Source organism: Anas platyrhynchos, chromosome 6 (genome assembly GCF_047663525.1).
Source record: "Anas platyrhynchos isolate ZD024472 breed Pekin duck chromosome 6, IASCAAS_PekinDuck_T2T, whole genome shotgun sequence".
In the NCBI taxonomy this organism is placed as follows: domain Eukaryota; kingdom Metazoa; phylum Chordata; class Aves; order Anseriformes; family Anatidae; genus Anas; species Anas platyrhynchos.
In genome coordinates, this window is record NC_092592.1 from 15,149,352 (window position 1) to 15,165,334 (window position 15,983).

Genomic DNA, 15,983 nt, shown 5'->3' on the forward strand with positions numbered 1-15,983 from the left:
CTTTTCAGCACATACTTTTATAACCAATTTAACAATGTAAATATTATTGATATTATTCTAGATAATGTTTTTCAAGGACTATTACAAGACTAGTGTGTTTTGGTGGTGGTGGTGTTTTTTTTTTTCCAGGGACAGTGGGAGGCATTTGTTTTACCCCAAACATGCTCCCAATTCATTTCCTATTTCTCTTCACCTCACACCTAGTATCTAAAATTCTGCTTTTTTTGCTGTACCAGAATTTGTGCTATTTCCTCCTTCTTATGAACCTCACCTCTTTAAAGCTACACATCAGATCTTATTCTGATTCTATAATGCATTTTCAGTTTAAAATAACAGTCTGTTCTGAATAGTAATCCATTGCACCCCTCATTTTAAGGGGAAGGAGGCAAGACACATGACAAAAATCATAGAGTGAAATAGCTGGAAGTCCACTCACTGGGAAAGGCTGGATGGCAGAACCACTGTGCAATGCTGCTGTAAAGAAATGCAAAGTAAGTATTATTTTACTTCTTATGATTTTTATGTAAAAGTTTCTTTCATATGTGAAAGCACTAGCATAGGCTAATTTCTAGTTAGAGATTTATTTTGTTCAGAAGTCATACTGGGCAGTCTTACACTTCAGTAATTCCATCCAATTCCATAAATTATGCCATCCTCTTCAGCAATCACCTTTGGACCTTCTTCCTCATTTCCTATGACAATTTCACAGTTTCCCCATTTTCCTTATTTCTACATACTTATTTCTATATCTCTATACAAAATCCAACACAAACAACAACAACAAAGCCAATAGCATGCCATCTTCATTAACTACCAACTAGCATCACCTCTATAGAAAATTCCTTTTGCTGTTTTCTGCTTTGCCTCTTCTTGCAATAATTCAAACTGTGGACATATGTGTATACAGAGAATTCACTCTTCGTTGTTATTTTATTTAGCAAAGATACGATACCATGTAGGAAACCCATTCAGGTTTCCATCAAAGTACATCTAGTATTGTTTCTGTATGAGTTAACTGAGCTTCTGAAAAGTACTTGGAATACTGCGGATATTACTGGGCAAAAATTAAGTACAACGAGTGGTCAACTGAAAATTCATTTTGAAGAAAAAAAAAATCCCAACAAGCTCAGTTCTAGAGTGTTGGTTCCTAGCTGCCAGATTTCCATGGGAAACACTGCAACTAATTGCCAGATACATGTGTAGGAATTTTATGTGTTCCCCCTAAAGATAATCAAATTGAAACATCTGGGAAATGTTGCTCTAAAATCACACCAAGCCAAACCAAAGCCAGAGAGATTCTAGCAGCAATGATACAAGCAGTGGGACAAACAGAAATTCCTGCCCCAAACCTTATTCCTCTCCTTGACCACATCGAAACTCTGCCCTACCCAGCACATGAACTCCTACGGACCTATGTGCAGGGCAGATAGTAGAGCAGTTGTGGCTTGGCTGGAGTTCAAGGGAGGCTGAGGCCGGCATGGAAGTTCCCAGCCCAGCCACCAGCAGCTGCAGCACATGACACCTACGTAGTGGAAGGCTGGGGCTGTCAGAGTTTCCTCTCGTGCGCAACCCTCAGCAGCACTTTCAGTTTTCCTGGGGTATAACTGGCATGGAAACCACAGCACCCGCCACAGCCGCCAGCACACTCCGCCTGAGCGCGGAGGGGACGCGGAGTGGCGGCACGGCAGGGAGGGCCTTGGGCACCCACAGAGACCCAGCTGTGAGCAGAGATGCTCCTGCCGACCCCGGTAAGTTCAGCACAGCACCATACCTCCAGCTCCTCTTTCAGGGGACACACATGTCTCTGGGCAAACGAGGGTGAGAGCAGATCCTGCTCCTGCAGGGATGGCAGCGAGCTCTTGGGTGGCTAGCCACGCATGGGTGTTTAATATGATGGTAAAGGGAAAGTACATTTTAAATGTGATGCAGTTTGTATATTTACTGGTGGTTTTGTGTGTTACATTATGCTTAGATTGTATATAATCATTGAATCATTTGGGTCAGAAGGGACCCTTGGTGAAGGGAATCTGTAAGGATTCTGTGGTGTTGGCTTTGTGCAATATTGCTGTGGAGAAAAAAAACAGCGGTTGATATTTTGTGCTACTGTGGTACATAAGTATTTCTTCCTCTTGCTGCCAGTGTGGGATACCAGAAAAGACAGAAGGAGTGGTGTGAACAGACGTTCACTGAGTGTGGTGGGTCAGCATTGCACAGGCAGGTACTTCAAGGGGTGTTCAGCTCCCGGGGGTGCTTCAATTTGCCTTCGGGGGTCCGCCCATCCCAGACCCAGAGCATCAGCCAGTAGGATTCAGATATTCAAGTAAGAGTTCGGTATGCTGGGACAAAGATTTCATTCTCAGCCCCATTTTTTTCCTCTGGTTAATTAATTAATTAAACAAATGAAGGGCAACAGCAAGCAACAAAGTAATCCTTCTGTCAGCTTGTACAACCAAATAAATATTTTCCTTCAGACCAAGGCATAGCAGGTTTTGGCACAATAAAATGAAAACAATTGGAAAGTGAGAGCTCTTATTTTCAGATGTGAGAATCACCATCCCCAGAAGATGTTGTTCAGGGGACAGAAGTGGTCCAGTACAACTTCTGCTAGATTGAAAATGCTATCCTAGTGCTTTACAGGGGAGGGATGGTTCTGCTGCAGCCAGCAAGGTCCCGCACAGAGTTTCTCAGTCTGGTGAATTTAAGCTTTAAGTGGATTGGTAGGGACCTGATGCACATAAGCCATGCAATCCCTTGAGAAATGATTTTCAAATTAACTAATAAGATATTGTACTGCTTATAGCTTATTAGACAGAAACAGTGAGCAGCAATACTAATAGCTACTATGCCTGGGATTTAAAAGCTGGATTTAGCTGTCATGTCCGTAATTCTTATTGCACTGGTTGTGTAAAGGAGTAGGTGAGAAGAGGGTTTAGTTTCATATTAAGGAAAGTAAAAGGCTCTACAGCAACATAATTGCAGGATTAGTAAAAAGTATAAGGCAGCTTTGCTCCACTATTTACACGTCAAGGTAATTTATGGAAATCCTTGTACAGAAAACTTCAGTAATTGAAAATAAGAGTAAGCTGTTTCTGAATCTCAAGTTAAAGGACAAGCAAAATTATTTTTCATGTTAAAATATAATGTGTAGAAAAGAATGGTAAATTTTCACAAGATACTTTAAAGGTCATCTCCCCAGGGGAAAGGAACAAGATATGAGAGCTTCTTGACCAACAGTAATAGCTATGATAGTAATTGATCTGCAGGCCTGTAGATATCCAAACTACAAGCTCACAAGATTTCTACACAAGACCATTTTGACACTAATTGCCATTCATCCTGCAGTAGAAAGTTAAGGCTAAAGGGGCAGAGCAACCAAACACCTTGAGAATAACCTGGTACAGGAGCATCACAGTATGTGGACAACACGTAAGAACAGAAAAAACATAAAGACAACAGACAACAGGAGCCGAAATATGAAGGGGCTCGGCAGACCCAGCAGGGTAGAGATACTAGCCTGATTAGAATTGAAGGTAGAAATGGTCAGATTTTATGACAATATATAAAACCCTGAGCACAGAGAGTGAATCTTTAGCAAAGACATCATCTCAAAACTAGAAAAACACAAGCTTTTGAGATTGCACACCAGAATGCATCACTGAAGGTGACCAAAGTAGCAAAGGGAAGAAACCAGGCAGCTAAATTTATGAGCAACTAGTGGAACAAGTAATCTAATTGCATGTGATAGCAAAAAGAGGCAATTCACAATAAAATAAAGAGCCATTACACAGGACCAAAGTTAAAGTGCTCTGCCTGGAATACATATGAGGCCAGTGACTACTGCTTTCTAAGTCATGAAGCCAATTTCACAACCTTACCAGCTCTCCTAATACAGACGACAAGTTAGAGGAGCTAAATGAAACAAGCTGTTCACATGAAAATGAAGGTAACTAAAATAACTATTTGATGTTTGAGGCGTAGGTAAGGACCTTTAGTTTCAACCTTTAGCTGCGATCCAAATGGAGACGGATTACCCTTTTGTGACAAAGCCATCCTCGCACAAGCCCTTGCACAACTTCTCTCCTGTCCTAAGGAGGCACAGATCAACCTCGCTGTCACATCCCATTAAGAGCAGAGCTGATAAAATGCACTGGGATTCCAAGGTGACACAGCTGCTTTCATTACATTTGTCACAATATTGATTAGATTAGGTCTGAAGCCCATCTTTGGCCTGCTGCTGACCCATCGCATCTCTAGGGAAATTCTGTGGAGTGGGAAACAGAATTGAAAACTACTAGAACAACAGAGATGTTCAAGATGGTTACAGCTCATGGGACTGACATCGGTGTGACACGTGCTGATTTTTACTAACTATGCATCCTAATCCATTAATCCCCAACTAGACAACTAAATATTATGTTATCATCTCATTCACAGTAGTTAGCTTTTGGGAGCTTCATAGCATCAGAAGAACACACTAAATATTTTTACTTCATTCACTGGAGTAAATATTAATAACAAAGTGCTGCATAGATCATTTTGACCACCAAACTTTTAAAAAGCAAATAAAAAGCAGTAGGTGTTCTCTCTGTGGAGCTTTATAGTGTATCATCTGTCTTCTACAGGATGTTCAGTTGTAGCTATTATACTGCACGCAGCATAGCTGGTGATGTTTCAGCTTGGAGAATTGTGCAGCTGAGCTGTGCGGCACCCAGTCAAGCACAGCAGCACACAGCTAAGCACCCTTATGTCTGTTCTCATGTTTTCAACAGGCTTTACTTACTGCCATTAAATATTTCCAATGTAACACACGCCCTTTCATTGATGTAGCCTTTGTATGTGGCAGATTTGACAGTTCAGAAGGCACAAAGGACTACTTTGAATTGCTAAATATGCTTCATGTTTTGGACAGCATGGACACCAGAGAGAGTTTTTTTATTTTTCCTTTTTAAGCATGAGATCATTTTTTCTTCCCTTTCACATGGGGGTTACCCTTATAAATACCATCGGCAGGCACATCTGAACTACAAGGAGCCTGAGCAATAAGTTCAGTAAATGTCATCCCTTTTCCCCACGCCTTTACCTCCCACATGTAGCACCCACTCCTCTGACAGCGCCACGATGGTTTCTTTTTTCCTCTGTCCAAGTGTTCCCCTTCTCATTATCTTCATACTGCTCTACCAAATACCACAGCTAAATAGTTAGCACCCTGTAAGTAAAATAAACATTCCTATCTGCAGCAGGGAAATTGCAGTACACCCATCGTGCCCTGCAACAGAGCCCGAGACTAGCTGACAGGCAGCCTGCTGCAGACCACCACTGTCCAGAGCAGCTTCTGCATGCTCTGAAGGATGCAGCAACATGAAGCAGACCAAGCCGTGCACTGTTATGATTTACATAACAGGGTGTTACAGCTAGATCCTGCATTTATTTTATTTCCATGGGAGTGGGGGGAAAAAAAAAAATCAAGAGAAAAAAGAAACCTGGAATTTTCCTCTACTTAAAACTTTGCAACCTCAATGTACCTGTGACAGTATATGTTTCAGGTTGCTATTTTGATCCTTTTCAAAACTGTTAAACTTTCTTCAAAATTAAGTCTAGGAAATTGTTTTGCCCTGTTCTTAACCTGGTCATACTTTTTTTCACTCAGAAAGAAGGAGCATAACTTTTCTTAATAAAATCCTAGATTTTTTTATATTAATATTAAATTAATATTAAATCTAAAAGAAGCTCAAACAACTGCTTTGCAGAATTTTGCCTATTATTACTGTGCAGACCTCAATTAAGATTCTGTGAAAGCCTTCGCATCCTCAAACTATGGTTTGCACCCTAAGAATATGAAAGAACCAAACTTCTAAGAATTGCCTGGTGACAGATAGGTGGTCAATTTTTTCCACTTTAAGGGCTGAAAACTTTGCAGGGTGGTTTCAGCCAGATTTAGAGTTTTCCTCGAAAGGGTACAGGTTACGTCCCAAAGAAATATGTTCAGAAGATCCTCTCCAGAGTTGTCAGACAACATTCTCTAATTATACTAAACGTGTTCCACTTACACTTTTGCCCTTGCTTTTAAACAAAAGTAGTACAGCAACCACAGCCCTTAAAAGTTACACATTAAAAATTTTCTGAGTGTAGACCAAAAGAAAAGTGACCATCCCTTGATAAAATACATAATTTTAACATTTTTTTGTTGTACATTTTAAACAGTCATTTATTTTTGCGCAGAATAGATACACAATCTAAGAGAACACTGTCTTGAAACTCATCATTTATACTGACATGGGAAGCACCTTTATCTCCTCTGAGAAAGAACCAGGCCAATGCGTGGGTAGAGAGAAAAAGTTCTGACAAGGTTTAAATGACCTACTTCATCATCCTCTCCATCCTTTCTACACCCGCTCCTTACACACAACCCTTCCCCAGCTCATCCATCTCTCCTGCGGTTCCCCTCACAGCATGTTCCTCTCTCCCTGCCTCATCCTCTTCTCCATGCTAACCTGGACACGCTGTCTTGTGTCCCATTCTTAATTCCATTCCTTCCCTATCAGTCTCTGGCCTCCTCATCACCACTGCTGGGTCTGGTTACGAGAGCAGGATCTATCCCTGCTCCTTGCCCACCCCTCTGCTGGTCTGCATGGGCAGGTCAGGCTGGAACCATGCACACAGCCTTGACAGAGCTGCTCCTGCCAGCTGGGGGTCTGCATCCCAGGAATGAGAAATGTTAGCTGAAGGCAGACTGATAGCTCTTGCAGTTCGGGTTTGTAGATCACAGACTAAACCAGAAATGGACTTGACGTAGTTGGTTCTGTCTGACAGTTTCTAACAGGGCTTTCCGCTACAATAACAGAAAGCTAAGGCACCCTACAACTCAGCTGGCAGTCCGCTGCAGCAATTTGCTACTAGCATACTTCAGAAGGAAGCCAGAAAAAAGAGGGTGGAGATGCAAAAAGCAATGTCATTCTTCTGGACTACGAGCAGCTCACTTGTGTGGGATGCCCTCCGCTCCCCGGTGACCATTTCTGCCACACACAGTCCAAGGTGTAAACGTGTCCCCTGCCTGCGCTCCCTTCTCACCTGCAGAGAGCTTGCAAGTCAAGTTTAAAGAGTACAGCAGAGCACATGAAAAGAAGTGTACAGGAATCCACTTCTTTGAAAGTGCTGACACTTTGGAGGATGAAAGAGACTTGAAATCTCCAGAGTTCCAGCCTCATGGGCACTAAAATATCCCTTGAAAAGGAAAGAAACAGGAGAAGGAAAGAAAAAGCACATCTCCGTATTTAGAAGTTCATATATTTAAGTCTCTTGAGGAAGGAAATGGGCTAGGAAACTGACAGTGAAAAATACCAGATTTGAAACGCTGAAAATAAATCTGATTTTCTGATACAAGTTTTAATTCTTTTTAAAACGAGAAACAGGCCTTAAAATGTAATAAAAACAATTCACAAAACACAAACCCAATACGATTTATCCACTAAAGGGCAAGAAGTTAGGAAAACACATGCTAGGAATAGTCTGGCCAAAATTTAATTTGCTTTCAGAGACTACATGTTAACCATCAACAGCGGGCATCCCATTGCTGTTCCTGCCACCAAGCAATAACGGGAATGAACGCCGCTCATTTGTTATGCAAGACGCAGACGGCCTTATAGTGCAGAGCAACTGAAGCTTTAACCTTGTAAAACAAGTCTCTCGGTAACACATACAATTGTTTTAGCCAAACTGGATTTTTTGAGAATAATCTGGAAGAACAGCCATAATGCATCTCGGGTAGCATTATTTACCTCATGTGCTGACAATGCCTGCAGAGATAGTACGGAGTAACACATACGGCTCGCTTTGATGTTCATTTGCAATGAGAAGAGCAAGTCTGTGCTGTTCATAGGGAGGGGGTAGTTGGGACAGGGAAGGAGCAGCTCCACATATTGCATCTCTAAAGGTCTTCACAGAAGAGTAAGGATGCACAGTAAATAAATAGCTGAAGTTTAAAGAACAGACTAGAAGCAAATAAAACTTTGCCTCCTGCAAAACAATAGCGTAAATAATGGTTCAGGAATTATATTAGAGTGTGATGGCTTTTTCTGTAGACTAATGACACCCAGGAGAAAAGAGTCTCTGCTTTGAATGAGAACATCAAATTTGATTTGTGTAGCCTAAACCAATAAATAATCATCTCTTAATTTAGACAGATCTGTACAAAAGCAGAATCCTCACATTTTAATTGTGGATGAGACAGTAAAAAGCAAACAAAGAAGTTGGGCAGTCCTTGAGCGTATGAAAGGGGAGAATCTGCACGAGGCAGATCTCTTTGGTAATTAATCATGGCAAATTGACAGGCATTGCATCTGCTCAGCACCTTCCAGCACCGTGACTCAGAGCCGCCCTGTGAAAGCCGCTCACAGCTCCTGTCTTAACAGGGAGCTTGCACTGAAGGGAAGGGCGACTTGTCAGCGGGCCGAGGGCAGGACTGAGAGCTTCAGCTACCACTGCACAAAGATAACATCTCAGAGACTTTCTGGGTATTGGAGCTTGCCCTAGCCACTTGGTACTTCCTCAGCACGCAGCAACAACCTGACAACCACGTCCTCTGTCAGGGTGCTGAGGCCGGCGGAGGGGAAGGCAGCAGAGGCCACAAGCAGGCGCACCCTGGGACGTGAGGGTCCTGCGGCCTCCAGGCCCGGCCTTGCTCGTGGCCCTGTGCCCCTGCAGCAGCGAGCCCAGCTCTCACTGTGCGCTCACTGAGCAGCTCTGTTCGGCACCACGGTCACTGGTGAATGCTCTGACCCCTGACTAATTGATCTCTGCAGCAGCAGAACAGAAGGCAAAGGCTGGCAGAGCCCAAGTTTTGGATTGGTGTAAGCAAGGACCTTCCTGTGCGGCAGTACCACACCTTGCAGAGCTGTTCGTGTGAATAAACACAGGCCTTTCCCCAACCCCAAAGATCCCCATTAGCCTTTTCTCAAATTTAGGAGTAATAAAAAAGCAAGCAGGTAACTGATCCAACACAACCATATGTAATTCAAAGGATAACCTGAAAATCCAGAGCAGCCCACATGGCAGTAAAAGAGTTTTAATCAATTCTGAAAGAGTGAGAATAGAGAAGGGAGATAACAACAACGTTTAGTTTAGTTTCTACCAGGCAGAATTTAAAAGATCCTGAACCCTTTTCCCTTAGAAAACTGAAATAGGAGAACAAGTTTTGTGTGAGAACAAGTTCACACTTCTGTGAACTGCTGTGGGTCAGGGACTCTTGAGACACACCAGTGCCATTTTAGTTACCATAAGGAGCTTCAGCTGTGCCTAGGAGGTTTGTTCATCATGGCGAGATAACTGGAAAAACCCTGAGACAAGCACAACGCTGCACTGTCAGGGCCTGAAAAACCTCTGCACTTCCAGAGGCACGAAGCCAAGACAGACTGCAAAACGGGTGATGAATGCTGGGATAAAGCCGGGGTTTGGGAAGCAAGAAGCAGTGGGTCAAAGGCCAGGGCCACCCATGCTCTCCTTCCACCCCGTGCACTGTCCCTGCCGGCTCTGCCCGCACACCAAGCCAGGGCTGCCAGCTGCCACCACAATGCCAACCAGGGCTGGGCACTTGCTGTTTCAGCACCTTGCCTGGAGTAGAGGGGAACAGCAAATCTGTTTCTCTGTGCTGGCAGTGCCAAGAGAGGAGTTTTATGCATCGTGTTTTGCAAAGGGCAGCACACAGGCAGAGAGCAAGGCCGGGCAGCCGAGGGGCACGCAGTCCCCAGGTAGGCAGGCAGCGGCGGCCGGCCACAGCTCACTCCTTCGGTATGAAAGGATGGCAGGGAGTGAAAGGGCATTCTTTTACACAACTAAGAGGCAGAGAAAGGTCCTGCGAGCACCTCATACCCTGGTTGTGAGCACTCACAAGAGCTATTTAAATCAGCAAGCAGTCAGCACCCACAGGAATTAACACCACGGGCGCAGAAGCTCAGATGCACACCCTCTAGATGTTCTTTTCTACCAGGGAAATTTTCACTCCACGCAGCTTGTTTTAACAAGTTATCTGTTGTTAATTCAAGAATTCTAGGTACTTTTCACTCAGATATTCACTTTCAGTTACTCTGTCCTCAAGGCGTACATACTATTAACATAGAATAACAAACACAGCTCAACAATCAAAATATTATTTCCTCTTTCTTATGTATGACTTTTTCCTCCTCCCTCCACCAGGGAAACAAATGGAAAGTATTCACTATAACACCAGAAAAAGTTAACTTGGAGTGGGATGGATCTAAAGACTGACAGAAGCCTGAATATAGCCATTCACCATAGCTGCTTACATATTTATATACATAATATATATATTTATATACATAATATACATATTACTAAATTCTCTTATGTCAAGGCACTATCAAAACCTAGCTGATAGTCAGCTACATCCAGTCTATAGAGCATGCGTTCCTCATCAATTCACATTCCCACACACAAAGCATCTTCCCCCTTACTTGTTGCAGGCAAAGTCATTTATGTTTGCATGTGACCATAGCAGCAACGCTAACAAAACTCTGCTCCCTAGGCTAAGGTATTATTTATGAGATCATCCACTGAATAACAGCTGGGTACTTGCTCCCTGCATCTTGGGACCCAGCCAACAGAAGTTACACATAATACCTTTCCTCACTGATTTGTCCTCTCATTGACAGTAACATTGATAGTCTCATTGACAGTTTCTTTAACATCACAGACATAGTTTAGACATAGTCATAGTAAAAACATACATTTATGTTTTGAAATCCTGACAAAGACTGCCTTTCCTTTTCTGAAAACACATGGCGTGACAATATATACAATTGCTGATGTGGTGGGGTGCTGAGGTCAGATTAATATTTATGATCAAGAATTAGTGGGGAAAAAAAATCAGCTAATAAATCCCCCCAAACTAAGCAGGTATCATGATTCATTAAAGTATGAAGCATGTTAGGCTAATGAAGTTTTTACCAAACCAGATCAAAGTTTCAGGAGCTAAGGATGATTTTTAGGTGGCAAAGTAGCTTGGACCAGAAGAGCAGCAGCTCTTCTGTTTGGAGCTTTGCATTTGATTTTTCAGGGTTTATTTTAACCCCTAAAAACTCAAAACAAAACTCCTTGGGTGTGGACTGAAACAAGAGGTTTCAGTGAAAAGACTGGACGGAAACCACTGAGACTGAGAGCCAAAACGAGCACTCGGACCTGTGCTGTGCACATGCCTGGCAAGCCTGACGCAAGTGTTCAGTTTCCTTGTCTGTAATTCTAAGCCCAACTAATTTATCCTAAGAGCTTTCACTGTAACCAAGGGTCTGGGGGCCAGGGACAGGAGGGAATTAATCTGAAGTGGCACCTCCTAATGAGGAAATAAAGATCAGAAACCTTGGGATCTGCTTGTGCAAGAAGAGCAGGGAAATTACCTTTGAGCATTTGATTTTCAAGAGATGAAGGAGGGAAAGAGCGAAACGGAACTGTGGCCACGGGGGGAAATTTATGAGAAATGCAAGTTGTGTGGTTGAGGCAGCCTCAGGGAGTGCTGAGAGGTTTCAGAAGGTGGACAGATTCCTTTCTCATTAATGAAGGGGCCCTGACTCTGGATCCACTGAGCTCTCTGCGAGTGGAGGGCTATTCAGCAATCTCTTTTGATTGAAAGCATGAGCCTGCTGCTCGAGAGCTCCTGGAAGCTTTCCTTTTAATGAGGAGCTGGGGGAAAGGGGGGGGGGGGGCGATGGCTGGAGGAGGGGAAGGAAAAGATGGGTAGCAAAAGCGCTGGTAGCTGGACATGGGGCTTGAAGGGATTTGCAGGACGGGCCTCTGGGGGAAGGTTAAAAACTTACAAGGTAAGTGACGCCTTGCCCAGGCTGACTTTTTGCTTGCTGTTCACTGAAAACTTCTCTGCATCTTCAATCCATCCTCAGCCTCCTAATTTCTCATCGTTTTTATCAAATCAGTTATTCTGCTAGCACTGAACTTAAAAAGAGAAAAATGCTGATTTTCAGATTTTGCCTAGTTGATATAAGCTATTTGAGTAATGTTTAAATATATACATATATAAATAAAATCCTGATCATCTTCGCTGCTGCAAGAGGGAACATGCAGCTTGCTGTTCTGACTTGTGCACAGCCGTGAGCTCTCATCAGACTTTGTGTGGGCTTGAAATGCTCTTTTAGTCCTCTGCAGCTGAAAGCTGAACACACATTATCACTAAAAAGGATATGAAAGATGGTGCTGGGACATTTGCCATAAATATACAGGAATGCTCCTCAAAGCAATCAGGAATGTGAACAGATTAGTAGCTAGCACAGTTTTGAGGATTGTACTGCCAGATAGCTGTTTCTGTTGAAGGTTACAATTTTATATTAAAAAATTACAAAAAACACTTGAAACAAATTCACACCTGTTGCACATGTCCATATTTACTTGCTTGTAAGTGAGCTGCAACAGAGTGTGTTTAAACACTGAGGTTTACTTTAGAAGGACAGAATCTTAAGTCACGTATTCAAACAATTCGGGCATAATTGTCACAACGGATCTTAAGATATTTAAGGCATAAAAGAGCCTAAATTAAAAATAATATGAAATGTCATTATAATGACTATACCAGCAGTGCAAGTACTTCCAGTACTTCCTTTGTGACGCAAAGTGTAAAATATTCAATTTTAAAGACCCAGTTGATGCTTTTACAAGGTATAATGTTATTAGTGTTTAACTTAGTATTCAAACCTTTCAAAAGCAATATAGCTACAGAAAATGCTTTAAACTTACTCACTTGTGGCCAAATCTGTTGAAGCCCAAAGTCTTCCGCTACTTCAGTGTTTGGACCAATCTATAATGGGAACTTCTGGGAATGGTTATTGTCCTCCCCAGAGACAAACTCTACATTATTTTAACCTCCTGTGACATTCCAAACCACATCTCAGACCAGAGTTTGCAAACCCAACTGAGAATACAATTTTATTTGCATTTATCAAACCAGCATGGATTTACCTCATCGGCTCCCCAGCTAGCACACAACAATGCACAAAGTTAGAGTCTTCTCAGACATGGCTCTCAAAGAAAAGCTGAACTGTTAACTACTGAAGCTCTGTGGCCACACAGATGCTTGTGTATATACATGTAGGATTGAGCTCAAAGTCTGATAAAGGCCAAGATGACACATAATTTACATGAATTAAAACAGTGTCACAGAAAAACTAGAGTTACCATTTTCAAAAGCATACTTGAGAACAGTTGAGCATGATTAAACATCCCTCCCTTTCCATTTTAACCACTTCAGTGCTCCAAAAAACAATTGCAAAAGATCTCATTGACTCAAAATGAGAAACCAAAGTACTACATAGGAATAAGTAAACCTAGCTAATTAATAACTACTTTCTAAAAACAAGTAGGTGATTTTTAAGCAAGTACTTTACTGCCCAAAAGGTATGGTACAAACCATTCTTGAGAAAGGAGAAAAAAAAAAAAAAGAAAAAAAAAACGTATTTTCAATTATTTGTTTATCGACAATAAGAAAAAAATGAAAGGTACAGAGAAGAGCAGGGGTATATTTATAAAGCAAGGGATTAAATTTTCAGTTATATCTGCTAATGCTACTGGTGTCTATAGATGTGTGAATTCAGTTTAAACAGCATTTTGCTAGCTTTTATCAGCTGCCAAGGAGGATATATCAACCTCTGCAGACTGCAATCACTTTGTTGATTACTTTCTAAACTGAGCAGAGATCTTGGTGGGAAACTGAATGGGAAGTTCAAGATAAATCTAAGCACTGCCTGTGTGTGTTGACTTGGGGTTCAGTGCTGTGATGTCTGGAGTGCTATGATCTCAGTTTGGTGGAACTCCTAGGTGTGTAGGATATTAAGTCACATTGACAGACAATATTATCTAGGGAGTAACAAAATATGAGCAAAATCTTTTTTATTTTATTTTTCTAGGCACATTAATGAGACGGTTTGTGTCCACATTTAAAACAAAATACATACAGAATCTGATTTTAAGGGTTGAGCATGTCATCACTAAGAGAAATGTTTTAGAAGGAAAAAATGTAATGAAGAAAGATGAGGCCATTTACCTCAGTGATGAAAATAGTGACCTATGACTGTAGAAAATAATGATATGGGTTATTACAAATTATACAGTAGAGCACTTGAGTGCTTAAAATGATAATCCACCCAAACCAGTTCTCAACATTTCATACATTGCAAATGTTAGGAGGCAGATGCTAGTGAGAGGCTGCTCGTAACTGCCACTACCTTGCAGGACAATGGCACGCTGTAACATTTGTGAGGTTGTATGAAGCATATAAATCAGTCAGATTTTAACAACTGTACTCATAAAATATTTAGAAAATTTCAAACAGGAATTAGGCATGTGATGTACTTGAGCCTTTGCAAGTTTCCTTCATCTGACGTGATCAATATCACACCAAGCACAACACGAAGCAGTTCAAGCAGCCATCCTTAGCCCAGGTCTAAGCCCTGCTCTCCCCAAAGTTTCAGATGCTTGGTTATCTCCCATTCCTGCAGGAGAACCCATGCATCTGATTACTTTCTTAGTTTCTTGGGCAACAAGTGCTATTTCAAGCCATAAACTTCTGCACATCAAAGGCTAATCGGGCAAAGCAGGACTTCATACTCTGCTTCCTCCCAAGCAGATCACTCAGCAAATCCCACAGCTTGAAAAGCAAATATCTTCTGATTCTCACTGCACTCCTCACCAGTCCACCTGAATTTGGGCTGAGCTTAGAGAGGCAAGGAGGAAACAGGTGCATGCAGAACTAAAACAAATAACAGATACGTGGAGGTGTTGATGATTCCTGCTAACAGTCTTACAACACCAAAGGAAAAGGGGTGATTAGGTAACTCTGATGACCTACCTTGACTCGGGGATTTACTTAAAACCTGCTTAAATTAGTTCTGTTGCCTACAAGGAGTTTTGGACCAAGACCCAGATATGCAGCATTGGACATGATAACCTAGTTCACCACTCCAATGAGATCATTGTGATTATTTAAAAAATCATTTATTTTTGAAAGAATGGGGAATGTCCCAACATCACTAGCAAAAAAAGCACCTCCTCATGCTTTAAAACACACACATACATACACTGCAAGAACGATGCTGTTTGCCGACTTCACACTCTTTGATGTGTGAACGTATAAGACAATTGGAGACATTCCAATTATCTCCAGTTCAAAGTTAGGCCAAAATTAGAAGCAGTTATGAATAATGTATTAGGTTTTAGTGGAAACAGCTATGCTGAGTAGAATAAAGATGAAAGTTTATCTTACTTGTGAATAAGTGAAATAGGTGAATATGTGAAATAGGTAAGCAGCACTGCTGCCTTAGACAGAGCTGGTTGGAACTGCACATCCTCAGAAGTTCAATTAACAAAACATGTCAAAACAGAGTTTTGTGACAGGTTATAAATTGCTTTCAAATGCACTTCTGATGTTTTCAGAGTAGTACTGGAAGCCTAACTTTCCAGTGAAACCTCCTCTAACTTCTTTATGTGGCTTTTTGGAAGCAATAACCATGTCAGCCCTATTATCATTTGCCACTGCAGGCTAGAAGTTGTTTCCTGGTCAGAAGGTGTATCCTGGGAGGCTTCTTAGCCAGTACCGCAATACAGTGAGACAGATCCTCAAAGGGTGCTAAGCAGTCTCTTTCCACTAATTTCAGCAAACTTAGCGATTTGCTAAAAATCTAGTATTTTAAGTAAGGAATAAACTACTTCCAGGTAGAAAAGCTTCTAGATAGATAAGCTGTTCTTGCTTAGATGTCTACCTTATGTACCAGATAGATGCCCAGTAGGTATTCCAGCATTGCCTTCTATTATTGCAATTCTGCTTTGTGGACTTTGTGAAAAAAGATCGAACCTCAGAAGATGATCATGAGAGTGCAGGCTGTAGAATGAGAAGATAAATATAGGTACTTCTTTGGTTTTGCATTCTAAGAAACCTGGTTTTCCACTTATTACCCCACATCCTCATGTTCTTTTTG

The 15,983-nt window shown here is 41.7% G+C and overlaps 2 protein-coding genes across 4 annotated transcripts in view; one reads left to right on the forward strand and one right to left on the reverse strand.

Annotated features, from left to right (window-relative positions):
* The window catches only part of MBL (mannose-binding lectin), a 274,988-nt gene that overhangs the window by 250,924 nt on the left and 8,081 nt on the right, over positions 1-15,983 (reverse strand). The window lies entirely within an intron of this gene.
* Positions 1-15,983, forward strand: part of RASGEF1A (RasGEF domain family member 1A) — a 158,957-nt gene that overhangs the window by 110,692 nt on the left and 32,282 nt on the right. The window contains exon 2 of one of the 3 annotated variants that reach the window (XM_027460017.3): positions 377-491. The exons of 1 other annotated variant lie outside the window; for it this stretch is intronic. In XM_027460017.3, the coding sequence (XP_027315818.1) occupies positions 450-491 (42 nt within the window). In that variant the 5' untranslated portion in view covers positions 377-449. Of the gene's footprint in view, positions 1-376; positions 492-1,584; positions 1,749-15,983 lie in introns of those variants that run through there. One more of the 3 variants, XM_027460018.3, reaches the window with a different exon arrangement.